We start from the raw sequence: 24,593 nt of genomic DNA on the forward strand, positions 1-24,593 counted from the left end.
GTGAACACACACCATATGTATTCTGGGACACGGGATAATCAAGGGAAACATTGTGGTGCAGGAGCAAGAGTCACACTTATAATAGCCAAAGTCGTCCCGGAATTCGCTTTTGTCGCCCTCAAGCCCAACCAACCTCAAGTTCTTGTAGTAGTCCAACACAAAATCCAGCCTCAAAGGAGAGTTCGGCTCGTAGTAGCACTCGTTTTCATACAACTCGTGTCTGTTCTCCAACATTAGCCTCAGCTCGCAAACACTATCGTCCGATACGTGTATTGATGGAATCGAAAAGTCCATGGCCTTTATCAACTCCAATTTGTCCTCGTCCATTATGTAGTCTCTCAAATTTAGCGCAAATCCCAATACCGACGAAAATCTTAGATTCCAAATAACCTCCTGTCTGTAATTTGCGTTGTTTGGATGCAACAGAGAGTCAACGTTCTCCCCACTGTAGTATGTGCAAAACAGATTTCTTTGTGTAAGCTCCGCCAACATATTGTATACAAAAAACTCGTTCCTCACGCACGGCCTTATTACCTTTCTCACGGGTCCAATCAAACCCGGCAAGCAGTTCCTAATGCAACTCTTCTTGTTCGTGTAAACCACTATAGAACCCAATTGCGTAACTAGGGCAAACAGACCCATTGGGTTCGTTGACCTAATGTTTAGTGCAGTTTTTGTGATAAACGTGAATAACGAATCAGTTCTTTCGTACCTCAAAGTTAACCTCCCACCTCTTCTCTTGAAGGACGTGCTCGCGTCCCGGCGATCCAGCACTTTGCTGTACATTACTGGCAAATTCAAAAAGTTAAAGACATTTTGTATGCTCGTCCCCAGCGACTTGAACAAGGATACAGGAAGTGGCGTTCCAGACATTATCCACTTGTAATCGGACTTTATTCTACTTATAAACTGCTGGTACAACTTAGAGGTTATTTCAGAGTTTCCTATGTTATGCCCCTCGTCTACCACGAGTCTGTACCACTTCACGCCCAGCAACGGGCTTTTATTCTCTATAAAAACACTTTCATTATCGTTATCGCATTCGCTTCCTAGCCTCCTCTCTTTCGCATTTCGAGACCCACTTCTCTCCCCTACAGAGGCTCTTCTATACTCCCTTCGTACCTTGCATAGTTGGTACTGTCTTGTTAGCATTCTGTATGATATCACCACAATGTCCGAGTCCGCTATAAACCCTGACTCCGGTATTGAGTCACAAGAAGGATCGTCATAGACGTAGTATGTCGGATAGACTCGGCTTTCTCCCCCCCATTCCATTTCGCCAGCCGAGTGGAGGTCATGACTGATTCTCCTCTCCGGACGTGGGTATGAGCCCAACCAAACTTGTCCTTGTCCTCCCGTCTTTCCCTGCGACCCAAGTCTGCTCAAACCTGCATCGTATTCAAGTCCTGTGCGGTCTGCAGTGCTGCAAAAGGCCTCTTCCGTCCCATACCACTTGTTTATTTCGTTGATCCAGTGTTGCACCAGGTGATTCGGGACCACTATTAACGTGGATCTGCTTGGCAATAAAGTTCTCTTAACATCCTTTACATCGTCAATCACGGCAACTTTCCCGTCTCTACCATTGCAATCTTTGGGTATTTTGTACACAAAACTAAGCGAGCCATCTCTTATTTCTGAGAGAAAATTGTAAACTCCCGTCGGATACTCTATGTCGTTTCTGTATAAATCCTCATTATCCTTCACATTTGACTCGCAACTCGCCGTCTTTTCTATCAGAGACAATACAGTCAGCGTCTTTCCCAATCCCGGTTCATCGCAGAACACGCCACCGTTTGTATTTACATACCTGCTCTTGTTCCCCTCGAGGCCCGGTTTAACGTCAACTCTGTATCCCAAGTGAATTCTCTTGTTTGCGTGATTCAAGTACAAACACACATCGTAATGCTCGCGGTTATCGTCGTTGAATATACTGCTTGAGACGGAACGGTCCATCTCCTTTGGATGCACCCTCACTCCCCTGAGCAAGTTCACACCCCCACGGTCTTCACTCCATACTACGTCCCCCAAATAGCGACTCTCTATTGTCCCACTCATGTCCTTCACTTTCAAATAGTGCCATATTGACAAACACTTGAAATAGTCCTCAGAAGAGGTCACGAACCTTATTTGGTTGTTGTAAAACCAATCTTTGTCGTACGTCCAACCGCAATCGCAGCACTCAAAAGTTGCAGCGTTCTCTCTTTTAAGCAATAAAGACACAGATTTTCTTTGATGTGGCAAGAGTAAATTTCTGTAGTAAACCAACCAGATGTAGTACATCTTTTTGTTAAGTCTTCCCAAATTAGTAACGGTTTCAAGGTCAAGGTAGTCCATTACTTTAAACCAAATGTCCATTGACAAAACGCTCTCTGCGAAGCTATTACTTGCACACTGCGAATCCAACTCATTCTCGTTACTAAAATAACTATATATATCATCATAGTTCTGTATTGCAAATTTTAAAATACCGTCTCTGTCCTTGGCTCTCTCGCTCAACCTGCTCCTGCACATCTCGTTCCCAAGATATTCTATTATACCCCTAATACTGAGCCTTCTAACATCAAAAGATTCGCAGAAACTTAAATGGTCCAAACAGTTCAACACCTCGCATCTGGAAGTCAGCTTTGCACTGTTCTCGGCAGAACTCTCACTCCCCTCTAACACGCCTAATTCAAGTATCGCTCTCCTGAAAAAATCAAAGAGCGAACTTGGCCTTGAAAACGGCCCCTCCTCCCTGCCAACAGAACACTTAAAGGTGCCTCTTAAATGGTATATCACATCATAACTCAAAACCGAGTTTGTCAATGTCAGCACCCCTCTATTACAGTTGTACCTCGTTAGTATATCCATGCTAAAATTCAACCAAAAGTATACCTTTAAACTCGTCTTCGCGAACAATCCTGTCGGACCCTCGCTAGTTTTGTCCCAAACTGACATAAACATATCCTCCTCCTCTGCATTCATACTCACTGACTCCACATATGCGTCGCATTTCCTGCCGTCACATACACTAAACAACTCAGACATAACCGAATCCTCGTCATTCCCAAACTCTTTTTCCAAGTGCCTCATTTCGCTCATCCAAAACGAACCGCACTCACTTATTGCCCTTTCCAAACCTAACCTCAATGTCAGTCCTCCCAAAAGCACCCACCTGTCGGTCCCCATTTCTCCTCCAATTCCCATATTTACCCTTTAACTTTCGCTAAAATCTCAAATTTTACTTCACAAAACCTAAAAATCCGAAAAAACTGTTTGTGCCAGTTGTCCACTAGGGTGCTGTAATGCCATTTTCAACCCATCTAAGTCTAGCCGTTAACTATTTTCTTAAAATCCACCAAACGTAGACATATTTACTATTATTTTAGGTATACACCTTTAGCGCCATGTCATTTTGACATACCCCAGTTTAAATGTCCAAGAAAATCACCCCGAGCCTAATTAAACATAATAAGCTGAAAGTTAAAGGCCTCGCAGAATTAAGTCAAAAATGATGACAACAAAACTAACTACTACACAATATATATTTATTCACGTATGCTTGCATGTATGCTAATACACCTAATAGCTGCATTCATGCATGCATGCAAATGCACGTAAAACTCCCTTAATTATGAAAACCATTATAAATCCACCACAAAGCGTCGTTTTTTTTCTTTTGAGTACATGCCTGCAATACTATAACAGGCTGTTTTGTGTTCTTTTTTGGTCACTCTTAATCGACTGAATGCAATCCTCTATAGCCCTTTCTAAAAAACTCATGTGTTTTATTCTCATAACATGTGGCCACGTTCTCCTCTCACCCTCTCTTATAAAGTGCAACATGTCATCGTAAGAAGGGTGGTTTATGCAACGATACCAGTCAAACAATGATGTTTTTGGAGTTATTGTAACGTGACCTTCAATATCTTGCAACATCCAAAAATTACTTACGTCTTTGCCAAACAATTTCGGTATTAATTTAAGCTTCGCTAATTTAGTGTACCTATACTTAATGTCCAGCGTGAGCCAATTTAAAACGTCATTTAACAATTTTCTTTCTGGATGTGAAAACATTGTTTTAAATGAATCATGCGTTATAAACGGAACGTGATGTGGATTAACTTGCGACACTATAAATTGTCTGACATTAAACAAAGTTGATAGCTCTTTGTGAGGAATATCTTGCGATATAGAGCCATCCATCCACTTCATACCTGGTGGGAAATATCTTATAATTTTGTTAGTTATGCTTTCCTTTGCAAATAACTCAGCCACCGGCATTAAACCTGGTAATGCACATGATGCAGCAACTGCACTCCATATTAATACATCTGGAGTGGTAACACAGTTCAAAAGAAGCGGCTCTGTATACTCTGGACTTGCGTGTGTTGGACTCACGGTTATTGTTACTATTCTACCAGTCAATTTATATGCCTCGTAGAAGGTATAATTTTTAAAATAGATCTGACACGTCTTAGTGAAATCTTTTGGATTTATCATATAACCTTTAACGATAAAATGACGTATTTGTTCTAAAAATGGAGGAAACCAACGATTGCCATACATATTAGATACTGTTGGTTTGATATACTCATTTAGTATTTCGTCGTTTTTTTTTGTTGCCAACAGTGCTGCCACTATAGATCCTCCGCTAGTCCCATTTATTATCTTTGGCATTATGTTCTGTTGTATTAATACTTTTACTACGCCTAAATGATACATTGCCAAAGCACCACCACCACTTAAACACAAAGCGGTTTTCCCCATTGAATGTCCCAATAATTCCAAAAAGTGAACTAAACTATTGCTTACTGCCACTTCATTTATATTAATGCCCAAATCTAGCTCATTTTTAACACTTATTTCGCTGTTTGTGCACTCAGATTTATTCATTCCTTTTGTAATTGTGTCGTTCTGAAAACTGTTATTATTATTGTATTCTTTGTCGATGCAACTGCATTCTTTGAGACCTTTCTCACCATCATTTGCACAAACTCCACAAGTTTGCACAGATATATCTCTGGTTAATATTTTGCAATCAGTTGATGATGTAAATGAGGAACTCAATACGGACTCTTCATTGTTCATATACGTTACACTCACTGAACCTGAACTACTTGTTACACATGAATTCATACAGTCTTTTATACTATCTTCGCTAATATTACATTTTAGTTCTGCTTCATATTCGCTTGTTTTTTCAATCAACTCATTCTCAAACTCAATTATATCGTCATTGTCTGTTATGTACTGGTCGTAATTTTCCTCGACATTTTTAGTTATTTTTATGATCCTGTCTATTGAATTTGAGCTTAATTCTATGTTTTGATTTGACAATATATCTTTCTTGTTTATAATATTATATATACTACTGTCGTTCAATGCCAAATCTAATTCATCTAATGTACTTTTATTCCTTAAAGATATCCTCAGATAATTCAATACATTGTATATCTCTTCCTCAAAGTTGTCAATCAGTATTTTGGTCCCCGAAAAAGCTTTATTGTAAAGCGACTGTCGCGATATAGACGCAAAATTTCTGTGACAACACCATCTCAGCAAGAATACTATCTTTCTATAATTACTTGTTCTCCTTGCCTCACTCAATCTATTAATATATTCCTTTAAATACATCCACTGATAATCCTCTGTTTCATCTATTTTACGCCAGTCGTAACCTCCGTTTATTAAATCTAATTTATTCCCTATGCTAAACCACTCCTCGTAATTATCTGAATATTCAAGTTTGTATAATAGATTATCCCTTCTCGTAAAATAACTTCTTATAATCAAACTAAGTCTTAATAGTAAACTTGACATTACGAAAAATAAAATGTTTATTGATATTCTAAATATGTGATAAAGTCCCAACATAACCCTTCCCAGAGAAAATAAAAACGAAAAAGATAGCCACAAACACCATGTTATACATATTAAAAAATATTGACGTATTCTTGAATTAATCAGTATTAATATCAATGATGTTGTTATAAACGTTGTTGAAAATATCAAATGTAATATAAAAACGAAAAACCATGTATTAAAAATCAACATATATAACAATGATATATTCCAAAAAATATTCACCTGTGCTTGTATCTATCCTCTTTTTGTTTAACTTTAATAAAATATCACCACCACTTCCTACTTATTCGCATAATTACTCTCGCTGTTATTTCTTATACGGTCAATGTGTTCCTTTAAATTTAACGAATCATGAAAGTTGCATACGAAGTTAATTTAACTTTAATATAAACACTCCATTAACGCCTAATACAACAGGGAAAGGGGCTCAGTGTAAACAAATTATCGATATTCCTGCTTCTCTAGGTTTTAATTTTCTGTTTACAATAAACAATTCACCACTGAAATCAGTATATATATTCTTTTTCTCTATTCCCCTTTATTTCTCTCACTCCCTGCCTTTTCTATATATCCAATCATATATATATTCTAAGTTCCCTATCTTCCTGTTTATGCGTTTACCACTTCTCAAAAAGTACATATGCATAGGGAAATCACTATCCTGCCATTGCATGCAACTTCCCCACAGAGGCAATTTTCTCGCTTACGTGTAATTTTAATTGCATACCGCTAATTCCACATTTAATGTAAATTAAAAAATATATCGTAAAAAACAAGTTAGAGAATAATAGTAAAATAAAAGGCAAATAGTACTATTTTTGAATAGCAAATTTGTTCTTTTTCAATTTTATCGGGTTTCTATGACTTTTGCATCACGCATAAAGCGCATTTATGACTGCAACAGTTTGAATGGAGGTTAAAAAGGCGATTTAAATTGTTTTTTTGTTGAAATTTATGAAAAGCACTGGTAACGTAAAAAATGAGTCAGAATCGTCACTGGAAGATGTTTTATACTTGCGACTAATAAGGTTAATTTATTCAATAAAAGATATATCTGAAACAGTAGTTGAACTTATCGTAAATGTTGTTCTTTTTTTGACAGTATTTTTAAAATGGATATTTCAATTCAAAACGTATATAGTGTCACTTTTTAAATTTGTATTAAATGTTGTTACTCAAGCATCCGGCTTAATTACATTTGAAGGCAAAATATACATATTAATTGGTGTCTTATTACTATGCTCATCTATTTATATCCTAAACAAGATAAATGAGCAAGTGAAATTAATAAGAAGGAGGTACAATAATAAGTGGTCTATAGTAATCAATCGAATAATATATATATTCTCACCGTATATATTGTTTATTTTATTCATATATTTGCCCTTATGTATATTTATACCAAAATATTACTTTGAGGGCTTCATAATTAAAATATGGATACTTTGGATACCACTGAACAAAGCAGTAATATGTTTGTACTATTCACTATTTGCAAATGTCAATTTTGGCGGAAGTATTAAAGAAAAGAATAAAAAGTACATTAAAAAATTAAATCAATTCATAAATATATGTAAGAAACTTAGCAACACTGATATTGTATTAAATTTTTTGGAGTATATTTCCAGTAGAATCAGTCTCAACAGGAACACTGATTTATCACTACTGAATTCTAAAAGTTTTAATTCAAAAAAGATTACAAATCTAAAAATTATGCAGTGTTGGGGGGATTATTTTTGTTTGTGGTTAATATATTCTTTTTTAAAGGGCTATATTATTGGTGACGGAGTAAAACTAATATTAAGATTTGTTTTAGCCCATTTCAAAATTCTAAAAATTATTTTGGTTAACTTAATTAGAAAGTTGATACTCAAAGATGTAAATATAATTAAACATCTATACAGTATTAAATACATATCAACAATAGTCAGAAGACTTGATAGTTCCATGGTATTTCCTATGTACCTGTTTAAATTCATGAATGTTCTAGTAGTCAATTTAAACTGGAGATGTTTAACTATATCAATTATTGTATTAAATGTACTGTTGCAAATTAAATATTACGAAATTTATGACTGTAAATTTTCAATGTTAGTTTGCGATACCTCAAAATGCAGTGACGACGGAAAATGCCAAGAGAGTGGTGATGACACGGACGATTTCAATTCGTCGACTCTAATTATATATGAATACCCCTCGTTAATACTAATAATAAGAAGCTACATCATATATTTAATAGATGGTTTGACCATTCACACTTTTGGTATGACACTATTTGGTCATCTGCATCGCTTTAATGAGAACAAAAGGGTAAGCAACGAGTACACAAGGTCAACTTCACTTGTAATTAAAGACTCAAACTCTAGTATCGATAACAAGAATTCCAAATTGCTGCATAGCAAAACAATGCCAGAATTAAACATAAACGACAACTATATAGGCATGAGTCAGTTGAAGATAATAGCAAATGTTATTGAAAACAATATATTGTTAAATTGGCTACCCGATGGTATTAAAAAGTATTACTTAAACATTAGTGGAAGGTTAATGAGCAAATCGCATAAATTTAAGTACTGGATACTGTTTATGATTGTCTCCATTTGTCAGATTCCCCAGTGGATTATATTACTATTTCCATCTTTTATTGTGAATACCGTAGGATGTATGCTATTTGGCTTTATATATCCGTTAATCATGATTCTAAAAATAAATTGCACTATAAATGAAAACAGTAATATGCCTGACAAAAAAATAACACACAAGACTCAGACATGGATGATATACCTATTAACTTTCAATTTAATAAACGAGATATTTAACATCAATGCTAATAAATTCAGACGTAAAATAATAATTTGGATCCCATTTAGAAGTCATTTCTACTATTTAATTATACTAACGTTACAATTTATTTCATCCTTAATACCAGTCATAATTGAACAAAGTACGTAGTTATTATTCAGGTTCTGCATCGGCTATTCCTCTTCGGTTAATGGAAAAGGGAATTTTGCTAAAGGTAATTATTTATTAATACAAACAAATGTAAATTAGTATAAAACCTACTTAATTTTCGCTATTTCAGAAGAAAGATATACGCTCAATTCTCTTTTATTATTATGTGTTTTTTTTGATAAAAATACTCTCCAATTAACTGTATTTGACCATAATAAACCCAAACATGGTTTCTTGTTGTTGCTGTTACTATTCACCAATGCCTTGTTGTTTATATCTGTTGTTGTTTGGTTTGTAACTACAAACCAACAATTGTTATCAAATGCTATTTTTTTGAATACATTAGATATTTGTAGCAATCCCGTGGAAACAGAACGACTATTTGAGAAGGATACCTTAGATCTGTATAAATTCGTGATTGAGTCGATAAAAATTGCATCTATTTTGTAATTTAAACATATATACGGGATGTCCTTTTGTATGAACAACTCAAGATCCTTAATATTGTCTATTTTGTATACTTTAACATAATTAATCAGTTTATTGGCAATAATGTTTATAAAATCTCCATGGCCATTATCATATTCGCGTTTAAAATTGTGTGCATTCTTATTTATTTCAAATTCTATTCTGTGATATAAAATCTCAAATAGTCTTTCCCTAGGAAACACTCCGTTTTCAGTGTATATTATGCACGAAAAACCAATATCACTTAAATCTTTATTTAAATCATCAAAACTAATATTTGAAAGTAATACAGAAGCCATCAGGGAAAAACACCATTGGGTCTTCCCAGTTCCAGCCTCTCCCTTTTCAGTTTTCAAATTAAGTTAAAACACGATGTTAAAGTCAATATTAATCATGCAAAATTATTACTTACAGTAATCTCAAACAAAATGCGTCTTGGAATCCCACCGTTAAAAACTTTGTCGATAACGCAAGATCCCGTGCAAAGCCTCTGGTTTTCCTCTGGAAAACCGCTTGAATCACTAATGATTTCCTCGGCAGATCTTGCTCGCCACCACCTTGGAGGCAAACCCAGCTTTATTAACTCACGCTTATCAGTCATCCTGCCTTGATGAAGTTGTCCTCTGCAGAAGATTTCAAATAACCTAATCGAACAAAACACACTAATCTCAAGGTACCTTCCGTCGTTATACGACTTTTTTCCCCATCTAAACTCAAACTACTTTGTCAGTCACCCAATTGCTTGCAAGCCAGCATTTGATGGCGCCAGGAATCACCCATTTAGACATTTAAACTAACGGTCGCGAGAAAACGTAAAAGCGAAGATTTAACTTAAAATTCGTTCATTATAGGTATAACTAGCGTTTTGAGAGCAAACGCCGTCTTCCTTGAATGCATATTCAGCGATAATACCTAAATTATTAAAATTTACTGTTTGTCAAAAACTGAATAATGACAATATACAATCATGTGCATGCATCACATGCACATGAATACAAACGCTATCCTAGGACATTCTATTACGTGTTCTACCTCTACAGATAACTAATGGTGAAGCTTGTCTCTCTTCGCCACGCTAACCTTGTCTATACGAACTAAAGGGTGCAGATTTAGTATCCCGTGGCCCTCCAGGTGTGGGGATTGGTTTGGAATACCCTGGCCTCGCTAACTAAAAATTTGAGTTGATTCCTTATTTCTTCTTGGTTTACATTAATGTCCTTCGTGATTAGGGAGTCGATAATGTTGTCTATATTCATCTCTGGATTTCCTTGTGTAGAGGCTTGTTCGAGTATTGAGCAAATCGCCTCCCTTAGCTTCAGGGGATTGGAAATTCCAGTGGCTGTTGGCTTGTTTGATGATATCGCAGAAACTACTTTAATCGTCTTTTGCTTGTTTTCAGGGATGTTCTGTTCGTTGCTACTGTAACTGCCGTTTAATGCATTGTTGCTGTTGCCACTACCAAATTGTCCATTTAAATTAAACATAGAAGAAACAATACTCTGATTTGACTCTTTAACTATTTCTGTAGAGTTTATGGGTACTGTATTGCGTATTTGAACTTTATCAACTGTACTTTTACTGTACAAATTGTGAACTATAAAGGTTGCTACATCTATGTCGTGCATTGAAATCTCATCAGTGCACACTAAGGGTCTGACTACGAATGCTCTCACTGACGGTTCTGAGACCATCAACGTTAATTCTCCAAAAACCTTGACAAAACAACCTTCTTGTATTGAATTTATAAGTTCTTGTTTATACCTTGTTCCCGTATTGTCCACCAACCAATCTATAAGTATCAATCCCGAGCCATCGTCAAGATAAAAACGAAGTCTTTGTGGATACTCTTCCTGTTCAACATTCCTTACAAATCCCACAAGCTTAAACAGATTAATATCTCTGTCGAACAACTGAAATCTACTCAAAGTCACAAACTCAGTGTACGATCTCAATATCATTCCTACCTTTAGGGGGGCTAATCTCTGATCGTTGTTCGCACTCTGCTTCCTGTCTAAGCCATTCTGCATGCTCAAATCGCTCCCTTCCATCATAAACCCACCTCCCTCGTTAACATCATCCATCCCGTAACTACCAAAACCTCTACTCGTTCCATCGAAATTCATCTTTCACTGAGTTATAACCTGACCAACAGAAAACGACCAAACGCATCCAGTGTTGCTCGCTGCTATTACAACACGCCTCTTCTACCCTGATTTTTATTTTACTTTGTTTTGCTCGCTTTTATCGTACAGTTATTTTGGTAAAGAGGGGTTCTCCCCCGTTAAATACAAATTTATAATAAATACCGCACCCTAACTTATATATTGACTTTTAAAAATTTCCTCAGGTGCGAACTGCCTATCTCCCCTACTTAATGCTTGGTTCGGACTCTGTGCTTGTTTAGCCCGAATTTGTAAATGCATGCACAAAATAACATGGCTCTTAACTCTCGGCTTCAAAGTGCTGAGTAAACGAGCTTTTCCGCCTCCCTTTTAAACCCAACTCTACCTGCACACATTTCACCAACCACTCACTCCCCCTCCATTTCCTTCCGCCATCCTTTGTCCTGTTTCCTTTATTCGCCTAAACCAAACAGAAAACGCAAAGTGGGGACTGTTTTACTGCACTCGCAAACAAAAGAAGCCCGAAGAGTTTTGGCGGCACCGGCCTAATGGTGTTAAAATAAAATGTCACTTTGACTGGGAGTGCGTAATATACGAGATAAAGTGTTTTAGCAACGGAAAGCACGTGGTATTTTATTTGCTGTGTATGTGACTGCTTCTGTGGAGCAGGTCGGGTTTGCGTTTTTGGTTCACGGTTCGCTTTTACGGGAATCGAGGGTGACACTTGAGTAGGTGTACAAGCGAGTACAAATAAAAGATACAGACAGTAAATTTGAGAAATGGGTGGAGGAGGCAAGAAGTTCGCGATGCGGAAGAAGGGAATAAATCAGGGTCAACTGGGGAAGGCGATATGGAACACTTTTGGCAGGAGATACGAGGACGAGTTAGCCTCGAACAGAGAGCATCTACTAAATGTGGTATGTGACAACTACAATGAAATGAACAACAAGAGCATAATAGAAATGTCCAATTTGGACGAGTATTTGTGCACTTCACTAAGGGCACAGGAGAACTTTGAGGATGAGAAAGTGATAAAGATACTGTCAGCGGGAGGTGCAGGTGATGCGAGCAATAGTCACTTAATACTTCGAAGAGAAAACATGAGCAAAATCAGCGAGAATACACTGAACCTGCCAATACCAAGGCGTCCGGTGTTGTTTGTGGGACCTAACTGTGATGTAACTAAGGCATTTGATGTAAAGAATGTGGATGACATGGAAAAGGAGGCATTTTTAAGCTGGAGAAAGCTAATAGCCGAGAAGGAGGAGTCAACGGGATTATTTGTGACTCCATTTGAGAAAAATCTGGAGTACTGGAGACAACTGTGGAGAACTATTGAAAGAAGTCACGTTGTTGTTGAGATTGTAGATAGTAGAGATCCTCTTTTCTTCAGAAATATTGATTTAGAAAGATACGTGAACGAGATAGACCCACTTAAAAGAATTGTGTTGCTGTTTAACAAGGCAGACCTGTTGAACGTTGACCTTAGGAAGAAGTGGTATGACTATTTTAGAAGCAAGGCACCAGATATAAACGTGTACTTTTTTTCTGCATTGAATGAAATAAACAAAAGGGAGGGAAGCTCGCATTTTGAATGCAAAAGCGACGAGAACGAAGACAATGGCTCAGGGTCCCTCGCTTGTTGCGATATTTTGAGTTCAAAGCAGTTGTTGCTTAAATTAAGGGATTTAGCTAAGGCTGTTTACGAGGAAAGCTGCGAGAGATACATTCAACGCAAAACTAGGAACAAGGTTTCTGGGAACGACAAGCAGATATCTGAGGAGGAAACTGCTTTAGATGACGAATTTGGGGATGAGTCTGAAGAGGCAGGAAGTGGGAGTTCAGGTGGCGAAAAAGAGTTTGAGGAGGGTCGTGAAAAGGGGTACTGCGATATTTCCGATAAATACGAGTTCAATAGCGACAATCAATGTGAGAAAAGGAACTCTAACAATAGCACGGCATTGCTCGACCCTTTGAGTCCAGGGGAAACCACTGTAGGGATGGTTGGCTTCCCGAATGTGGGAAAATCCTCAGTCGTTAATGCTCTTTTTGGCACGCAAAAATCGTCTGTGAGCAGAACTCCAGGGAAAACAAAACACATACAAACACTAAAATTAACAATTCCGTGTTTAAATAATGACGACGAGTACGTGATACTATGCGACTGTCCCGGTCTAGTCATGCCTTCATTTACAAGCACAAGAGAGCACTTATTAATTAACGGTGTCATTCCGATAGATCACTATAGAGGAAGCTTTTTAAGCACAATACAAGTTATTGGAGAGAGAATAAAGGAACAACTGTATAAGTTTTATTTTGAAAATGTAAATTTTAAACATTCAAAGCTATTTGATTCAAAATCGTTTTTAAATCAACTATGTGAAACAAGACGCTTATACCAACAGGGAAAAGGAGCAGTACCAGACTGGAGCAGGGCTGGAAGAATGATTTTAAGGGATTACTGGTCAGGCAAACTGTTGTACTGTCACTCTCCTCCAAACGAAGGCGACGATCTTGATAATAGTGTTGATCCAAACAACGACACCTCCAATCGGGAAGAAGAAGTATCAATCTCTGACTTAGAATCAGACGTTGACATTTTAACGTTCAAAACAGATAAAAACGCTGAGAAAGGGAAAAAAAAGACAAAAAGGCAGATAAGAATTGATCAAAAAAGACTATTAAGGGGAAAAAATATATTTATCTCTTAAACCATTAATTCTGCATCACGTACGTTTATTGCCCACCTAATTGCACTTATTCTCCATTTGACGCACTAAACAACAAATAGTAAATATACAGGTAGGCAGTGTTTAATTGGTAATATATTATATGTTTTGTCTGCAATAACAACGTCTTTTTATCATTGTTACAAACACCAAACCTTGTAAACAACACAATAAACTGCACCGAAGAGAGAGAGAATAATTAAATTTTTTAAATTAAGTCAATACTACTATGCAGAATTTTGTATAGTAATACCAATATTGCTATTGTTATTGTCCATTTGATTGTTTTTAATTTGATTTTTAGCTGCCTTTTTAGCAGCATATTTACTTCTATATGACTTGTATACAAGAGCAGTAACTAGGAAAAAAACAAAAGCCGCTCCTGCCATTAGAGATGCCAATGTGGATTCGGAGTAACTGTCTGTCCCAACGCCAATTCCTTCTATAATCAACGTAGACCTCAACATTAGAATTCCAAGCAATATAAAGAATATTGCTCCGAATGGGGAAATTATAATGATCACCTTCGCATATATATCTAGAATTCGAAATATTAAAGAGTCCTCCATATTCATTGATTTTGCCGGTTAAGACTATATAATTATATCTGAAATATTAAGTGGAGAATAATCACCAACTAGTACTTTATTTATCTATTGTTAATTACACAGCTAATTAATTAATAACTTATATATGTATATATATATATATATATATATATATATACATATATGACCCAATGCAACTCAATATGCTTTATATGTGTATATACAAATAAATAGATATATGCAAGTACAAATATGCGTTAATGCCTGTTTCCTTCGATCTTCGCAAATAAGCTGTATTCTGCAGTTTTGCTTAATCTTAAAGTCTCTTACTGGTAACAATAAGTTTTGTTATTCCTCCCTGTCCCTTTAAGTCGTGGTGGATCAAGAATATTGGAGTTCCGCTGAATACCTCAAACTCCTGCAGAGAAGGCAAAGACCGTCCTTTGTACTACCTTTAATAAACTCTATGTATACTCTACTATATATCCCTTATATGCTTTGCTTCTTTCTATCATTAAAGACCACTAATGAACCTCCAATTATAATTATTGCTTACACTCCTGCGGGTTTTATGTTTCAACTATGTATAAGCGCCAACATCAAGGCGGTACTTTTTTACAATGCGAGGATGTGAACTATTTAAAATAGTGCATACAATAATAATGCTAGGTTTTATACTATTACAGTAAAAGGTAAAAATATTTTTTGGTTTATTGGCGAAGTAGAGGGATGCTAATAATATCGATCCGCCAGTTTTATTTTCGTTTTTATTTACCGTTTAATTTTAACTAATATTTTGCTTCATACATACATAAATTAATTTAATTTTTTGCATTTTGAATATTTACCAGTGTTTGTTGTCTACAAATATCCCATTTTGTTCCCTTTTACATTTCTCCGCCTTTTTTATCTCCACTCATACGTTGACCGGCAACAACGGAAAAAGTGGTAGCTCACACAAAAACGTTTAATTTGTTTAAAAAATGTACAAATTCGCTCTTCTCTTTTTTAAATATATTTAAGTTAAATTCAAACAGTACACATGTAATTTAAGAATAATAAATTTTAATGCCGGCATGACTACGTGTAGTAATTGCATGCACTAAAATGGCACTTTAATGCATAAGATTCAAATTTAAGTGGTTGTTTGTTGTAAATTCGAGTAGCATTTGTGGACATTTGCTTCTGTTTAGCCAATACTGGGGCGTCCACTCTCAAACCGAAGACTACTTGCTACAAGAAAAATCCTAGTTTAAAAGCTGGGTGCGAGTCCTTGGGAAACAATGTGGGAAACGGGGAAAGGAAGCAAACTGGAATTATTCACTATTGTTTTTCATTAGCTATTTTGATATTCTTATTTCTGTTTTTGAAATAATAAAAACAGTAACTTCGACTTTATCCATACGACAAATTACACTCGTTCGAGTGAGTGCATTTACGGTTCAAATATGACAAGGATACAGAACTGCGTTTTTGTTTTTAATTTCTTCCCTGCCTCTTCTTAATAAATTAAAAAATTTCAGCTTACACTGAGTCTTAATGTTAGTTAAGACTGCAGTTCCATATCCTTCCCCCAGCACTAGTGAATACTGCAAATACCCTAAGATAACTTTGCCTGATATTAGTTATACGTAAAATGGATGAGTCATGTATCCACACGCCGATAATAAATGTTTGGAACAAACAAATGGAGAGAATTCGAATATTCATCAAGCAGAATCTTAATCTGGAGGCTGAAGATGTAAATAGAAAATTTCAGATATTGCAAAAAGAAATGCTTGATGAAATCAAGGGACTTTTGTACGTAAATTATAAAGACAGAATATCTGAGTTTGCGCTTGATGTAAGTTTAGCTTACCAACTATTTATTAATAAACTTGTTATTCGTTCACCTTGCTTTCCCTGCCACTCCCTCCGTTTTAGGACAACCCGAAAATGACGAGACTAATGAGCGAGAACAAACTGTTGCTGAGTCAACTTAAGGAAATAAGCAAAGAAGTCATTCAGAAAAGCGAAAAATTGAATGAGAAAAACTCAGTTATAGAAAATTACCAAAAGGAAATAAGAAGACTCGAGCTTGAGCAAACTGTTAATAAAATACAAGAAAACATGGACAAGGACCAAACACAAGGACATATATCAAAACTTGAGAATCAAATTGCACTGCTTAATCAAAAACTGTGCATTATTAAAGATGCTGTTAATAATAATACACACTGAGCACTTCCTTCAAACAGGCACCCATTCTTTATAGAAAGTGCGTCTCGTGAAGTAGACCAACCTGTAACTACAGACTTTTGTTCAGCGAACACACATAGTCGTATCCTCGCATAAACTAGTCACAGCCTCAAGTCTCCTGTCTCTGTTTTCTTTACCCCCACCCCTGCTGCTTTGCCTTTCCTCTCATTGATTTCTTCTCTTCCAGGTAAGCCAAAGTTGCTTCGTTTCGAGAACTATTATTAAAGAAATATGTGGCGCCAGTTGGCCCTTTAATAATAATTCACGCAAACCGTGGGTGTAAATTTGGGAACAAATTGAGGACACAAGGTTCTACAGTAAGGCAGAAGTAAAATGTAAAGCAGAGCTGAGGAAGGAAAGACAGACTGAGAATAAAAGATTGCGACACACGCACAAGTCACAGGATACTTTGTTGAAACTTGGAAGAATACAAGGAAGGCTCAGGTTGTGGGGTACTTAATCAAGTTAAACCCGAGAAAACACTAGTACAGGAAAATTTTAAAAAGAACCAACTACTGTAAATACACAAATAATTGCGTGAACTAAAGTAGATTGTTTTCATTTTTGTTTCTTCCGCAGGTAAATGGATAACCGAGCGAGAAATACACTTAATGCAAGTGCGATTGTAATGTTTCAGCGAGAAAGGAAGTAAGGAGATATCAGAGAAAAGCAAGATACACTTCTTTCGTTTCCTCCAATCTATACAAGCACCGGATACGAGTTGTCCTAAATCAAGTATGATTCACGGCCTATACGGAACCCTGACCAGCAGAGCTTCAAAGTCATGCGAGAAAAACACACAGACAAACAACATTGCAGAAATACACAAAAATAGAATTAAAAATGAGATAGAGAGGTTAAGGTTGGGCCAATGCAAAGTGACCAGTTGTCTGGAGAATAACACCAATACGCGTCATGACAATGACGGTAAATTACACTTTCACGTGGATAATGTGACAATGTACGACAAAACGAGCAAGAATTACATATTAATAGAAATATCGCTGGTACTGGACAACCTAGACTCATTCAACACTAATGTGGTCCCAATAGAGATTATGCTGTATAAAGACTTTCCGTTCAGTTTTCCAGATATAATATTCCCAACAACGTGTTGTTTTCCAAGTTTAAGTGACGGAAGAAGTTTTACGGTTGAGATACTAAACAACAGCGAATGGTCTCCAAGCACGACACTACTGGACTTAGTTGGAGGCATACAAGACTTCTTGATATCGTACAACAGAAGAATTTCGACAGTGGGCACTAGTGATCTATATATAGGAAGCTATAGAAGCCCCATATCCTTTAACTATCAATGCAGTAACTCCCTTATATACCCAATACTAGAGTCAAGCATAAAGTTTTCAGACGAAGTGTACAATCAGATAATTGACGGTAACTTAATACTCAAATCCAACGGTAACATTAACAAGAAGGACGGAAGCCTTAGCTCCATAACTGGACTTATATCTCAAAGTGGCAAGAGCATCGTCAAATCCCTAGTGCCTATACCACTAAATACAAGTGGAATAGCGAGGGAGACACTGAATCTGAAATTCGAAAAGCCATGCGTCAACTTCAATTTTGTGTTTAACAACACGAATATAATGCTGTTTGATTCAGTTCTTTTGATCATTGAGAATAATAGTGAATACTACGGTGCCAGTGACAATAATTATAATTCAGATTGCCGTGGTAGTGGAGGTATTATTAACACATTGTCAAGCATGAGTCGCGGTTTCTTTTCTAAAAAGAGTCAAAAGGTGTCGTCCTCGTCTTCCTCAGACGAAATACTTTCTGACTCCTCGCTTTGTGGCAATGTAGTACTGTGGTTTTACCTTTCTACCGTAACGCACATACTTGACAATACTGGGAAACTTGTATTTGGAAGCAAAGGAACGATTCCCGAGGAAATAACCGAGAAAATAAGCAAACTAGAGTACAGTGAATGCGTCACTATTGTAATTGGTTACGATCTGTTACACGAAAAGTCTAGCATAAACTTTTATTTTCAAAACGAACTAATTAAAGTTCCAAAAAACAACAGAAAACCAATTATCATTAGACTTAAATTTCATAACAATAAAGCGAAACACGAGAACTCTTGCTGCCTTTCATTTGCTAACAACATTAAAGACAAAGTAAATAAAATAGGAAACTATTTTCCTAACAATTGTTACAACCCTAATTGGGACTCTTATTTTCAACTTAAGCTGCTTGAAAATGCCAACAGCAAGTACCAAAATGTAATCACGTCCAATCACGTTAATTTGTGTTCTGATACAATCTACAGATGGGTAGTCATTTCCTCAAAGCTAATTGAACTAACCTCTTTTATTTCTGAGACTGACAACAAATACAGTCTTGAGTCAAACAATCTGGTTAAAACGATGCAGCAAATACTTGTAAGCAGCCCCGTTAAAAACATACTCAACTCCCATAAAATACCAAATAATCGCTCCCTTCACACCAGCAACTACACTGACTTCCCCACACACGCCCACTCCTGCAATCACTCATTTGAAACAGATGCAAACACAGGACCCAGTATTAGTGCTGCTCTCCACGACTCGGCGAAAGTGGAAAGCACAGAAATCAAGGAGCGCGGCTCTTCCGGTCACGGTGACAGCAGTAGTGACAACGGCTCAGAACACATTCACGGTCCAAAGAACGAGACGCTCGGAGATCAAAGTCCCAGTGATTCCAATCCAGATAATAATGACAACACCAAATTCAAAGAAACGTCACACGATGAAGCTCCCCCGGACAATACCGAAGAAGCCCTCAGATTCAACCATATTCAACTGCGGGAAGACAACGTACTATCAGCATAGACACAGGTTGTCAAGACTAACATCGAATCGCTACTCAACGCACATTTCAATCTAAATCCCTCCCACACACTGTGCGCAACAAGAACAAGGGACAAAAACATCGTTTCTTCGCGAAATAGAATGCCCTTATTTATTTGCTCCAAGAAGTTCCCGCCCTCCGCCCCGCCTGCCACCCTCCTGGAGTCAATAACCGAAAGGCGCACCTGGTGAGGGGTAAAGACAAAATGTCTCGCCTATAAATAAAAATACCTTTGAAAAAATAATACAGTTTAATTATAACTATAAAGTGGCTTTATTCTAGCAATGGTGGTATACACAGCCTATCAAGTATATGTCTTTTATTTACCGTCCTAATCTTTCCTTTACCTTATACTATCCTTTAGTTTATAACGTACTTGTCTCGACTATCAATTGTGAATAATATATATAAATACTGAACCGAACCATCACTCTGACACTCTCTTGTCGTAAACTCAAGTATTCAGTGCTTTTGCTTAGTGTAAATTAATACAGAGACGAGATGCCAAATCCAATTGTATTCTTTGACATATCTATCAACCAGGCACCTGCCGGTCGCATTACAATGGAGTTGTTTGCAGACAAAGTTCCACAAACTTCAGAAAATTTCAGGGCATTGTGTACGGGTGAGAAGGGAATGGGACTGTCCGGTAAGCCTTTGTGTTACTCCGGCTCATTCTTCCATCGCATTATCCCTCAATTCATGATTCAAGGTGGCGATTTCACACGTGGTGATGGCACTGGTGGCGAGTCTATTTACGGACAGAAATTCAGAGACGAGAATTTTATTTACCAACATAACGCTCCGTTCCTTCTTTCCATGGCAAATGCTGGTCCGAATACCAACGGGTCTCAGTTCTTCATTACCACCGTGCCATGTCCCTGGTTAGACGGAAAACACGTTGTTTTTGGCAAGGTCTTGGAAGGGGAGGACGTAGTTAGAAACATTGAAAAATGTGGCTCTCAGAACGGTAAACCAACAAAAACCGTTTGCATCACTGCATCCGGAGCCCTCTAGGTTTTAGATATCTTTTCTGAATTCGGTTTAAGGATTTGTTTTCAGTTGCATGAGTGTTATTCGTAACAAACATGTGCATGCTTGCATGCATATGCTTGCTCCTATGCTGTGAAAAGCACATTTACCCACACAGAGACTACGGTTCTGCTATCTATAAAGCGAACTTAGTGTTACTCTCCCTGAAAAGACAAAATTGCGTTAATTATGTCTTGTTTCCTTGATTTCTGGTTTATTTCCAAATTAATCTTGCAGCATATGTCCTTCAGCTCTGGAACTTTCATTGAATTAAGTACATTTTCGGTGTAGTGGGGTATTTTTGCAACCTTTGCTACCTTGCTTGTTTTTTTAACGGACCTTTGCTTTGCGGTATCTTCTTTTTTCAAATCGGCTTTTTTGTTTGACTTAGATTTTGTAGAATTTGAAACTCGTGCATCCTCAGATGCTGATTTAAGTTCCAGTGAGTAGTTTGGAGCAAGCAAATTCGGATTTGCTGCCTCAGCTGCCTTTACAACCTTCCCTTTAAGCATCGGCATTCTTATTTTACCCAAATTCGTTTTTTCCAATACAGCCTTTAATGGATTGGTCTCCACTATTTCCGTAATAGCGTTACCTTTTTTACTTGAAACACCCTCGGCTTTTTGACAGCCTGACTCCTTAGCTATACTTTTCTTTGACTCAATCTGCTGAGTGTCCTCATTTTGAGGACGCCTTAATCTACTCTTTTTAACCGAGGACGAACTTTCGCTCCCCATATTCTCAACTCCGCTCTCGTTTTGTGAAGGCCTTTTTTTGTTTTTATTTGTCATACCGTTTAAACCACCATCTAGCTTGCTGTTTCTATCGTTAACTATCTGCAATTTTGAGTGCAACTCCGATAACTCCTTTATTAAACTCTGCTTCTCCTTTATCAACTTTGAATACTCTTTTTCAAAATTCTTTCTGTCTTTAGCCGAATTCCCTGCCTCCTTTTCCAATTCAAATATTCTCTTCTCTTTTGACTCCACCTCTAGCTCCCTTAAACTCAGCTTCTCAGTTATACATGCTATCTCACTCTGCAACAGTTCATTTTTCTCCTCCAATTCGTTCAAACTTGCCATCTGGTCCTTCAATATATCAATGTAAGCCTCAAATCTTCTTGCCTCCCCCTCCACTATTTTTCTTGTTGAGACCTCTATATCCGCTATTCCGGATTTAATATAATCCTGAAAAGGGTGATACTCCATTTTAATTACATCCATCTATCCTACTTTGTCTTACTTATTCACCGACCCTATTACTAAAGCAAACACGTCTGCTAGCTTTCCGTGGTTAATATGTACTTTAAAACCACCCCCCTTATTAGCTTCGCTTCTTCAAATTCACACACAAATACAGAAACAGGCCCTAAAGCTCGTCGTTACACAAAAACTATTCAATTTAAAAGTACCTTGTATACGCAAAAATAGCACTGTCTCACTTATTTTATGTTTTCTATGTTTCCTATATTAAGATGACTTTTCCTTCCAGTAGCACACCCCAAATTTACATGCTCCTTTTCTTGATATAAATTTTCGGGGAAAAATAACAAAAAAGGGAAACCTCCCTGTCGCTTTTTTCCTGTTCTACTTAAACGTTCCTTTTTACTATTGTTCCAAGGTATTTCCCATAATAAACACTTTTTCTGGTTTTTCCCTTATTATTTGCAAATATTTATGATCCACAAATTACCCGCCTTTTCCAAATAATCTTGTTTAGTAACAGGCGTAAATTTAAGTATTCAATAAGCACAAGTACAAAAAATGACGTGAAAATGTTTTAAGTGTATACTACAAGGAGGCGAGAAACAGCAAGATTGAGGTCTGAGCGGAAACGGTCTGATAAATAAACTAAATTTTGGTTATTTCTGTCGCTGTGAATTATAAATGCAAGTGAAATAGTACTAGAAAAGCACCTAAGCACTAAAGTTGTGTTTGGCCTGCTCCACATTCTCACGTCACACGCATCTACTATTACTCTTTATTTCTGATTTTCTATACAGTCTGTATATTGTACAATGCTGCATATGCATGTAGACGCAAAGACCTGGCTGTAGTTTACGCTTTGCTATGGCTTTACATTTCTCTTCTTGTTCATCTGTAAAAGCTTTTGGTAGTCATCAAACTGTTGTCTTGGGGTTTGGGCAGTTCTCCTGTTCATTCCTATGGAAACAGTTTCTATAATAGTCAACAAAAAACCTCCTGCCATTGCACTCTTAAGTGACGCTCTAAGTCCATTTCTTATAGATAATACGCCTCCCGTGGCTGCTCCTGACAGTATAGCATTCCAATGATCCTCCTTTCCTCTTACCTTAGATAGCAAGCAATCAAATGAGGAAAAGACTCCTCCCCATATTGCAAAACTTGTGCCTAATGAAGCTGCTGACCTTCTAGCAAACAATAAGCCATTTGACAATGATTCCATTTTGTTGCTTGAGTACTTGGCCCCTTTTAAGAAATTCGTAATAAAACCACCTATTGAACCCATTGCAAAGGCTCCGCCAACGTCCTCTATGACTCTGTACGGAAACGGTTCTCTCATAATATCATCACTCATTTTTACAAGAAATAATATTAATTAACTAAACTAAATGACACAAGTTAATATGACGTTTCGTACTTGTCTTTAATTCTATGTATAATCCTCATAAAGGTAAAATACAGTTTATTTAGGACTGTTCTTTAATTCTGTCGTTATTGTTGCATTTAAAATTTACTATGTACCTGCCCCGATAATATAATCAGTACTTGCTGCTTTTGTGTAAAATACACACTAAACGTCTTTTTTACTTTTATTAATTTCAAATGGTCCGCTCCTATAACTGATATACCAGGTGTTTAATTATTTAGCAGCATAAACACCACCAAATATTTATTACATTAAAATTCGGTTCCCCCCTTTTCGTTTAATTTAAACTACAACTTGCCGGAAATTGACTCTATTGTCGTTTGAATAAATAAACACCATTAATTAAAGCATCTACTTCTTTCTCTTTTTTAAATCAGAGCATTCAAAGATAATTACGGCAATCTCAAACTTTAAAGATGACAAATTCATATTCTATCAGACAAACAATACTCAAACTATTCACTATGTACAAACCGTGCAATTTAGTATTTATATCTATCAATTAAATGCTATTAATATCCCTAAGTAAAAAAAAAAATAACTAGTGTAGTTTTTATTTATCTAGACGTACTTCCTATTTCATGCTGCAGCTATGTTATTTTTTGGCCAAATGTCCTGTAAACCAACACAATATACAATTGAAATGAACAGTGAGGGGAGGGAAGCAGATTCAAATGTTTAAAATAATACAGGCTGGTCATAATAATATAAATTATTCGAACCAGTCCCAGCCAGGTCTGGATCGATAGCTCAGTGGTAGAGCAGGCGACTGCAGATCGTCTGGTCCCTGGTTCAAATCCGGGTCGGTCCTTCAGGAGCGCGGTTCGGGCTCGGTGCTGAGTTCCTCGCGCCCGCGCCGCAGCTTTTTATCCCTCGCGAGGTGGTCGTCCCTCCAGTCCCCGCCAACCTTCTCACAGGTTTCCGGCCCCCTCTCCTGCTCTTTACCTTCCTATTATACCCTAGTAAATAATATATGCATGGCGCCGCGCGGGCGCCATATTGTTAGATCGTTGTAGACGTGACGCTATGAGTACATGTGCGCAAAGCAAGGAATTTGTGGGACCACCTATGTATATATAAATATATATTAAATATATGTATGTACTGTGTATGTGCATATATATTAATATAATACATATAATTCTATATGTCGTATGAATAATAATAATAAGTAA

General features: G+C 36.9%; 12 protein-coding genes across 12 annotated transcripts; 5 read left to right on the forward strand and 7 right to left on the reverse strand.

Annotated features, from left to right (window-relative positions):
• Positions 1-12: 12 nt before the first annotated feature.
• Positions 13-3,186, reverse strand: FG386_002396 (uncharacterized protein; the record flags this gene model as incomplete). Its single annotated transcript, XM_067341758.1, has 1 exon — positions 13-3,186. A coding segment is annotated over one exon (3,174 nt), but the record flags the coding sequence as incomplete, so codon positions are not given.
• A 492-nt stretch (positions 3,187-3,678) lies between these two features.
• FG386_002407 (uncharacterized protein) lies at positions 3,679-6,036 on the reverse strand (the record flags this gene model as incomplete). The annotated part of the gene is made up of 1 exon (XM_067341769.1): positions 3,679-6,036. The coding sequence occupies one exon, from the start codon at positions 6,034-6,036 to the stop codon at positions 3,679-3,681; it is 2,358 nt and encodes a 785-aa protein (XP_067198469.1).
• Positions 6,037-6,801: 765 nt separating this feature from the next.
• On the forward strand, positions 6,802-8,799 carry FG386_002418 (uncharacterized protein; the record flags this gene model as incomplete). Its single annotated transcript, XM_067341780.1, has 1 exon — positions 6,802-8,799. The coding sequence occupies one exon, from the start codon at positions 6,802-6,804 to the stop codon at positions 8,797-8,799; it is 1,998 nt and encodes a 665-aa protein (XP_067198480.1).
• Positions 8,800-8,906: 107 nt separating this feature from the next.
• FG386_002426 (uncharacterized protein) lies at positions 8,907-9,868 on the reverse strand (the record flags this gene model as incomplete). Its single annotated transcript, XM_067341788.1, has 2 exons — positions 8,907-9,608; positions 9,680-9,868. 2 exons carry the CDS (start codon positions 9,866-9,868, stop codon positions 8,907-8,909), a joined length of 891 nt encoding a protein of 296 aa, XP_067198488.1.
• A 508-nt stretch (positions 9,869-10,376) lies between these two features.
• On the reverse strand, positions 10,377-11,390 carry FG386_002427 (replication protein A2; the record flags this gene model as incomplete). Its single annotated transcript, XM_067341789.1, has 1 exon — positions 10,377-11,390. The coding sequence occupies one exon, from the start codon at positions 11,388-11,390 to the stop codon at positions 10,377-10,379; it is 1,014 nt and encodes a 337-aa protein (XP_067198489.1).
• A 779-nt stretch (positions 11,391-12,169) lies between these two features.
• On the forward strand, positions 12,170-14,101 carry FG386_002428 (uncharacterized protein; the record flags this gene model as incomplete). Its single annotated transcript, XM_067341790.1, has 1 exon — positions 12,170-14,101. The coding sequence occupies one exon, from the start codon at positions 12,170-12,172 to the stop codon at positions 14,099-14,101; it is 1,932 nt and encodes a 643-aa protein (XP_067198490.1).
• A 245-nt stretch (positions 14,102-14,346) lies between these two features.
• FG386_002429 (uncharacterized protein) lies at positions 14,347-14,688 on the reverse strand (the record flags this gene model as incomplete). The annotated part of the gene is made up of 1 exon (XM_067341791.1): positions 14,347-14,688. One exon carries the CDS (start codon positions 14,686-14,688, stop codon positions 14,347-14,349), a length of 342 nt encoding a protein of 113 aa, XP_067198491.1.
• Positions 14,689-16,303: 1,615 nt separating this feature from the next.
• FG386_002430 (uncharacterized protein) lies at positions 16,304-16,887 on the forward strand (the record flags this gene model as incomplete). The annotated part of the gene is made up of 2 exons (XM_067341792.1): positions 16,304-16,510; positions 16,591-16,887. The coding sequence occupies 2 exons, from the start codon at positions 16,304-16,306 to the stop codon at positions 16,885-16,887; spliced, it is 504 nt and encodes a 167-aa protein (XP_067198492.1).
• Positions 16,888-17,642: 755 nt separating this feature from the next.
• Positions 17,643-19,739, forward strand: FG386_002431 (uncharacterized protein; the record flags this gene model as incomplete). The annotated part of the gene is made up of 1 exon (XM_067341793.1): positions 17,643-19,739. One exon carries the CDS (start codon positions 17,643-17,645, stop codon positions 19,737-19,739), a length of 2,097 nt encoding a protein of 698 aa, XP_067198493.1.
• A 520-nt stretch (positions 19,740-20,259) lies between these two features.
• FG386_002397 (20k cyclophilin) lies at positions 20,260-20,775 on the forward strand (the record flags this gene model as incomplete). Its single annotated transcript, XM_067341759.1, has 1 exon — positions 20,260-20,775. The coding sequence occupies one exon, from the start codon at positions 20,260-20,262 to the stop codon at positions 20,773-20,775; it is 516 nt and encodes a 171-aa protein (XP_067198459.1).
• A 170-nt stretch (positions 20,776-20,945) lies between these two features.
• Positions 20,946-22,013, reverse strand: FG386_002398 (ORF 73; the record flags this gene model as incomplete). Its single annotated transcript, XM_067341760.1, has 1 exon — positions 20,946-22,013. One exon carries the CDS (start codon positions 22,011-22,013, stop codon positions 20,946-20,948), a length of 1,068 nt encoding a protein of 355 aa, XP_067198460.1.
• Positions 22,014-22,857: 844 nt separating this feature from the next.
• FG386_002399 (mitochondrial import inner membrane translocase subunit tim17) lies at positions 22,858-23,346 on the reverse strand (the record flags this gene model as incomplete). The annotated part of the gene is made up of 1 exon (XM_067341761.1): positions 22,858-23,346. One exon carries the CDS (start codon positions 23,344-23,346, stop codon positions 22,858-22,860), a length of 489 nt encoding a protein of 162 aa, XP_067198461.1.
• Between the last annotated feature and the right edge of the window lie 1,247 nt (positions 23,347-24,593).

This window comes from Cryptosporidium ryanae (assembly GCF_009792415.1).
Source record: "Cryptosporidium ryanae isolate 45019 chromosome Unknown contig_42, whole genome shotgun sequence".
Lineage (NCBI taxonomy): Eukaryota > Apicomplexa > Conoidasida > Eucoccidiorida > Cryptosporidiidae > Cryptosporidium > Cryptosporidium ryanae.